Genomic DNA, 7,720 nt, shown 5'->3' with positions numbered 1-7,720 from the left:
CGAGTCAACTCAAGTCAAGTTTTCACCGAGCTTTGTCTGAGTCAAGCTCAAGTTGCTTATGAGCTGCTCAACTCGATTAGCATCCCTACCTATGTAAGTACGTAGCTGGAAAAGTTTCTCCACCTTCTATAAATGAGATAAGAATCCTAACTTTGATTTATTTGGCATGTATTGATTAAATTGCAGTACGAATCAAAATGACTATTAATTTTGAAAAAAGAAATTTATTAAAGTTAATCAAAATGACTAGAAAATCATTACCTTTTGCTATAAACCCGGTGGAACCTGTAATGAAGAAATTTTTGTGCTGGAGGAAATTGACGATGCCGATACCATGAACATATGGATGGTTGGACATGGTATGGGATCGACTTGATCGAGAACTAAGGAAAAAATTGAAGAAGAGAAGCTAGCTATGAGTAACCTAAATTAGATATTGGAAAGTTGGCTAGGAAGAAATTAAAATAAGGTTGAGGGAAAATAATTAGGTTGGTATTAATCAAAGTACACATGATTATTCCTGCTTGGTTAATGGTGTATATATAGACATATAGTGTTGTTATTGTGCACTTTTTTATACATACATACATTAATTATATAATTTACGTTTTAATGACCAAATTTTCAGATTGATACTCCGTATTATATTATGGATTATTAATTAATGTATCATGTTTGATCACTTAATTTAATTGATAAAAAAAAGTTTTTTATTTTTAAAATTCACGTGTAAATTCCTCTTTAATCAATTCGAACAGCCAAATCAAACTCATACTTTTATTTTTCTAATTTTTTTTTGTTAATTTTTTTTTTGTTAATTTTTTGTTATTCAAGTCTTCAACATATGGGCATTGGGCAACAGTGCAAGTTATTGAGTTATAAAAATTATAATTGTTGAGTATCATATTTTATTAAATACAAAGTAGCAACTTGTAAGTAACATGGAGTAATGCTATCTAAATTTGCGGGTAGTCAAATAATAAGTTACAATGAATTTAGATTTTGCTTACATGTTTTCACCTTTCACTTAAAAAGAGTTTTTCTTGTTTTAAACAGTCAGGATTTATTCCCTTACTAATATTTTGATTAGTTTTTGAGTTTAGGGATAAAGTTTAGGCAATTTTATCTTTTTAATAATTCTATCTTTATTAGGACTTTAGGAGTGTGTTTAGAATTTTGGCTAGTTGGTTTTTCTAGGACTTTTGATGTAATTAGGAATTTAAGTACTTATTTGTATCCTATATACTGACATTTAGGCTCTTAATAAATCATTTTTTGTCGCATTGAAATTTATAAAGTTTTACATAAGCTTTGCTTGTGTATGGCCTTGTTAAGGTCGTGTTGCTTAGTATTTCTTGACTGAGACTCATGATTTCAAACCTTTTAACTGAGATTGAAGGTTATATACTACCTCCGTTACAGGTTATGTGCAACGATTTGACATAAAGTAGAGAGGAAAAATGTCTAATCGTTGCACATAACCTGTAACGGAGGTAGTACATTAAAATTCATATCAATTTTATTTGAAAATATGTGAGAAATAATCAATAAAATTAAAATTGGTACAACTCTAAATAAGGTAAAGAGAACAAGCCTTAATTCTAATTCAGCGCGTTTCTGGAGTGGCTGGCCGCACCATGCGGTAGGGTGCCAAATCAACAAATGATGAAGTAACCCCCAGACAAAGTAACCCCAGACAAAAGTAACCCCTGACTGACTTAGTAACTCTTAACCAAGTAACCCCTGTCCTGGTAACCCCTAGTAACCCCAAGTAACCCCTAATCGACCAAGTAACCCTTGAGCTAGTAACCCCAAGTAACCCCTAACCGACCTAGTAACCCCCGACTTAGTAACCCCAAGTAACCCCTAACCGACCTAGTAACCCCTAACCGACTTAGTAACCCCCGACCTAGTAACCCATAGTATTCTCAAGTAACCCCTAATCGACCTAGTAACCCACAACCTAGTAACCATTGACCGACCAAGTAACCCCGACCTATTAACCCCTGACCGACCAAGTAACCCCCGATCAACCGACACCACCAGTTGCACATTCACTCCCATACCAACTGCCCCACGCCGCCAACAACCACGCCACCACCTGACCACCAATTTTCGTACCAACTGTGGTACCCACTGCCCCACGCTGCCAACAACCACGCCACCACCTGACCACCAATTTTCGTACCAACTGCGGTACCCACTGCCCCACGCCACTACCAGCAACCCCCACCAAACCACGCCCACCAACCCACACCAACTCGATCTGATCCCAAAACCCACCCTAACCACCAGCAACTCCGATCCCAAAACCACCCACACCAACCAAGCCCAGCAACCCACACTTAGCCTAACAACCCACACCACCCTCGAAACCACCAAAAATCAACACCACAGACGATGAATGAACCACCCACGAAGACGATGAAGACGCAGATCGACGATTATCTCAAACAATGATGCCTTCAATTGAAAATGGTAATCAAAGCTTTGATTATCTCCAACAATACCACGCCCACCAACCCACAATGATGCCTTCAATTGAAAATGGTAATTAAAGCATTGGCTATCTCAAACAATGATGATTGGAATTTGTTTTATTATCGTCAACGACCAAGTAACGATTGAAATTTGCTTGATTTTTCATTTTTTTGAGGAAATTGGAATTTGCTGCACATTTTTTCTCGAGAAAATGAAGAGGAGAGAGAAAGGAGAGAGGAGAGAGAAATTTTTTTTTAAAAAAATAATATTGTGGCTGGCCGCACGGTGTAGCCAGCCACATATGAAACTTTGTGATTCTAATTTATTGAATACAAAAATATATGGAATTATGTTGTCAATAAGAGGTCGATTTTAATTTGCAACCCTTAAACCCTTCTGCGTCAATGCCCATTCGCAGTTTGTCCCTTCTCTGTATTACCTGACCGATCAAGCCACCCTTATTGAATTGAAAATATGTTAGAAGTCGATAAGTGTAAGTCTATAAGCATTGACAAAATCTTTTAGAAGATATTCTTGATGGATTGCAATTCTGCTATTAACAGATGGATTGGCAAATTGCACATTTCAATTCATGTATTCATTGAGTCAACCATCAAACTATCCCATCCGATTCCTTTATGGTTAAGGGTATATTGATTAATAATAATTTTACATTAGCGTAGATATTATTCTTATTTCAATGTGTATAGTCTGTGTTAATCAAACTGGGTTGCTTCAGGATATTCAAAATGTGGGTTTCTCGACCTCGACGGCTGCGCATAGTACAATGCCATCTCAGTGGCTGGCAATTTCACCTCCTTCGCCAAGGGTAAATCGAATTTCTCCCCCCTCTTTTTCTGCTTTTCCTAATGCACTGAATATAATTGAGGCAGGGAGGAGACTTGTTCATTCCCTTCGCAATGGTCGTGCGGCTTTTTCTCGTGTTTTGCTGGAACCGATTCCGGACACTTCTCCATTTTATGAGCCGAATTTTCCTATGATGCCGGTGACAGAATTTGATCCTCCTAATTCCCTTGTTTCACAACCGAATCCTATGGGTGGATATGGTGGTGTTAGTGATCTTGATTATGTTCAATTTTGGCCGCGAAAAAGGGTCCGAGATGAAATTCACTATGAAGCTCGGTCTTGTGATAATGGTTCAGTCCGGGAGTGTTCTTTTACGCCGGATTGGGTCACAAGGAAGAGGAGAAAGACTCTTGATAGGTGGTCCGAGAAGGGTGGTTTCAGTTTATGGAAAAGGGATAAAAATGAGGGCTTCGAATTCAAGTCAAAGGCAATTTCTGATGTTGATATGGCTAGGAAATGGGGGGGTGAAGGTGCGTGTTTCGCGGCTTTGCAAGGCAGAAAGGAACAAAGGAAAAAAGAGAATGCAATGTTCATCCTCCTCTTCTTTCTCAAGCCCTTCTAAAAAGAGGAAGGAAGAGGAAGTGAATTCTAAGCAACAAAGTGATGATGATGACATGGAAATTGAGGTTCAACAAGCTATTTGGAAGTCTATGGATGAGTGTTTTGGTGAGGTGGCTGCACCAGATCAGCTCCCGAAGGATATATGAAGATCATTTCATGGAATTGTAGGGGTCTCAATGACACACTAACCCCTACACATCCATACTTAGTGTGGCTTATTTCTACTAAATTTCCTATGTTCTTGTTTTTATCCGAATCTAAGATGTCTTTTGTTGATGTAAAACATGTAGTTAATTCATTCTCTCCAAATTTTTCTTATGGAGTGGATGCAGATGGTACTAGAGGGGGACTAGCGGTTTTTTAGTTGGTATCAAGGGGTTGTTACTTGTGTTTTGGCTACTCCGAACTACATTTTGTGTAACCTTGATGATGGTAATGGAAGCAATAGAAATGTGATGTTTGTTTATGGTGAGCCTAAAGTAGAAGATAGACCTAGATTGTGGGATGAACTCACTACTCTCCTCTCGATAACTCCTAATTGTCTTTTGATTGGTGATTTTAACCAAGTTGATTGCTTACAAGACAAGTTAGGGGGTTCTTTAGTGATAAAGGGTTTGGATGCTTTCATTGATTGGCGGCTTAACAATGGGGTGATCGAAGTTCCTTTCTCGGGGCCTCGTTTTACTTGGACTAACAAACGCTCGAAAAATGGTCTCATTTTAGAACGGTTAGATAAAGACTTTTGTACAGATCAATGGTTTGTGGATTTTCCGGAAGGAAGAATTATCCATGAAGCAATAGTAGCGTCGGACCACGCAGCAATTATTTATGATTCGAATCCTTCTATGCCTCGGTCCAACCGTCCATATCAAATTGAAAGGTGGTGTCTACGTTATAATGCTATCGCGGGAATGACTATCGATATTTGGGACATCTCCATGAATGGTTCTAGCATGTTTGTTTTAGCTAAACACCTTAATTTATTTAGGACTCGTGCTAAAAAATGGTGCTTGGCTAATCGTACTTTTTGGGGTGTTAATTGGCGTTCCATCACGAATAATCTAAGTAACTAAGGAGATGCGATCTTGACAATCGAGGAAGGGGAAGAGTATGTAAAGGGGGTGAATGACATTATCCCTAAGTGTAGGTTAGATTTTCTTTTTTGGCAGCAACGTTTGAAAGATAAATGGGTTAGAGAAGGTGATATGTCTTCTACGACTTTATTTAATAGGGTTAAGCAAAGACAAAAACTAAAGGAGATCATCACCCTCAAAAATGATGATGGCGAGTGGATTAGTGGCCATGATGATATTACAACTTTAATTCAAGGTTCTTTGAAGAAAGTCTTCATTCCTAGCCTAGTGACCAGTAATCCGGTGGAGGATGATATTGATCTTCTATTTCGTGAAATGGTCTTTCCTCAGTTGGAAGATTCAGAGGCAATGGCATTGGTTAGGCCTTTTAATGGCCAAGTGATTCGGAAGGCGATGTTCTCTATTCATCATCTCAAGTCTCCAGGGCCGGATGAAATCATTGTTGAATTTTTTCATGTCCATTGGGAATTAGTTGGGAGTTCGGTGATAACGGCTGTTCAAAATTTCTTTGACACTGGTTTTTTACTGAAGGAGTTTAATGCGTCTCTCCTTGTTATGCTTCCATAAGTTGAAAATCCGGAGGTTGCAGCTCACTTTCGTCCCATTAGCCTTTGCAACACCATTTATAAATGCATCACGAAATGCATGGTGGATAGGATAAAAGGTTCTCTTCCGGCTATAATTATAGAATTCCAACACTCTTTTGTTCCGGGTCGATATATGGAAGACAATATTTTACTTAGCCATGAGTTAACTCATGTTATTTCTAGCACGAGGATTAAGGATCCAATGGCCGCTCTGAAGATTGATATGTCTAAGGCCTATGACCGAGTTAACTGGATTTTTATTCTCAAAATTCTCAAGGCTTACGGTTTTCTTGACAAGTGGGTACAATGGGTGGAACAGTGCATTACTACAGTCTCTTATAAATCTTTAGTGAACAGAAGGGTCACAGAGTCTTTTAAAGGGGATAAAATTTACGAGGCGCTCTCCTTCCATCTCTCATTTTTTCTTGCAGATGATGCGATGATTTTCTTTAAAGCCACGACCTCTTCCTATGACCACTTAGCTGGTCTTCTGAGGAGATTTGAAGAGGTTTTGGGTCAACAACTTAATCTTCAAAAATCTTTCATTCGCTATAGTCCGTCAACATCAACTCAGGATCGACAATGTTTCAAAAATATCTTGAAAATGGATCAGAAGGATAATTTAGGGACTCATCTGGGGTCCCCTATCGATTTCACTAGCAGAAGGGCGGATAATTTTCGTTTTTTGGTGGATAAGGTGGCCAACAGAATTCTACAGTGGAGTTCGATTAGGCTTTCACAGTCGGCCAAGCTAGTCTTTATCAACTCCGTCCTCATTAGTATCTCCTCCCATGTGATGAAATGTTTCAAATTACCGGCCTCTACGACAAATGTGATTGACTCAATCATTGCTAGATTCTTTTGGGCCTCGACCAGGGGAAAGGGTATGCATTGGGTTAAGAAGGATATCCTGCATCTTCCAAAGGGGATGGGTGGCTTAGGGATTAGAGCGATGGGGACGCTAAATGAGGCAATGTTGTTCAAACAGAGAATGCATTGCAATCCTCAACTTCTAGCCTTTAGGGTGCTTTATCAAAGTGAGGAGAGCCCTCTCACTACAGGACAAAAGGGATAAAAGTTAGGCCTCTCTCCCTCATGGGGAAGGAGGGGTATATTCTCAGTTACTTACACTCTAATTGAAGGTTTTGCTTGGAAAGTGGGATCGGGAAAAATAATAAAGTCGGCTAACATGAAATGGGTAAATGGAAAGGTGCCCATTATGGCCTCCAACCAACTTTTGAGTGAGGTGGGGGCACGAGTCGTTAGTGAGTTTTTGCGCAATGATCCTAGTAGATGGGATATTCCCCTAGTGAGAAAAAGGTTTGACTAGGAAAGTGCTAAGGAAATCTTAAGCATGGAGCTGTCTAGTGACTAGGATGAAGATTTTTCATATTGGTCGCACCATAAATCGGGGAGATACACGACTAAGACAGGTTATGCTTTTCTTCAAGGCTCAAAAGAAATGGAGTCTTATCACAGCAGGTATAAGGAGGTGTGGAAGATTCTGTGGAGGCTTAATATTCCCCCCAAACGGGGCCTTTTTATTTGGAAGTTATTTTTGAATGGTTTGGCAGTCAAGGCCAACCTCCATCATAGGGGTATACCAGTGCAGTTAGGGTGTGACTTATGTGGAGAGGTAGAAGAGGAATTCCAACACCTTTTTAGAGAGTGTGCAGTGGCACGATATGCGTGGAATAAATTTTCATTATTTTCAACTTGAATCTTGCTGAATCTACTCTTGTGCGACAATGGATTCAGAAATATATCCTTCTCTTCTATAGCGAGGATGGCATTCATAGCGATAGGATCACTAAATTAGTAGTGACTCTATGGTGCTTATGGATAACTAGAAACGGTCGGGTTTTCAGAGGGGGAGATGGTGACGGGGAGGTGTGGCTTCATCATACGGACAGAGCAATGAAGGAGATGGAGATATTTCGGGAGAAAAAGGGTAAGTACCCTCAAAGGGCAGATGATGAGGTAGTATATGCCGACTTTCGACCCCCCGGGGTTTCTTTACACTTCTATGGGAAAAGAGGACTTCACTATACTCCATCTGCCAGTTACAACGCAAGGGGTTACAGTTTTGTTTGATGGCTCCTGGAAGAAAAGTAATGGCAATGCAGGGTT

The 7,720-nt window shown here is 39.6% G+C and overlaps 1 protein-coding gene across 1 annotated transcript; it reads left to right on the top strand.

Annotated features, from left to right (window-relative positions):
- The first annotated feature begins 5,723 nt into the window (after nucleotides 1-5,723).
- On the top strand, nucleotides 5,724-6,665 carry LOC110735449. The gene has a single exon (XM_021915640.1). It carries the CDS (start codon nucleotides 5,724-5,726, stop codon nucleotides 6,663-6,665), a length of 942 nt encoding a protein of 313 aa, XP_021771332.1.
- Nucleotides 6,666-7,720: the final 1,055 nt, after the last annotated feature.

This window comes from Chenopodium quinoa, unplaced genomic scaffold (assembly GCF_001683475.1).
Source record: "Chenopodium quinoa cultivar QQ74 unplaced genomic scaffold, ASM168347v1, whole genome shotgun sequence".
Taxonomy (NCBI): Eukaryota; Viridiplantae; Streptophyta; class Magnoliopsida; order Caryophyllales; family Amaranthaceae; genus Chenopodium; species Chenopodium quinoa.
The sequence above is the reverse complement of the archived record's forward strand: the minus strand, read 5'-3'. Positions and strand labels throughout refer to the sequence as shown.

Coding starts and splice junctions, on each gene's coding strand:
- LOC110735449 (XM_021915640.1), top strand. CDS start 5,724: ATGGAAGACAATATTTTACTTAGCCATGAGTTAACTCATGTTATTTCT.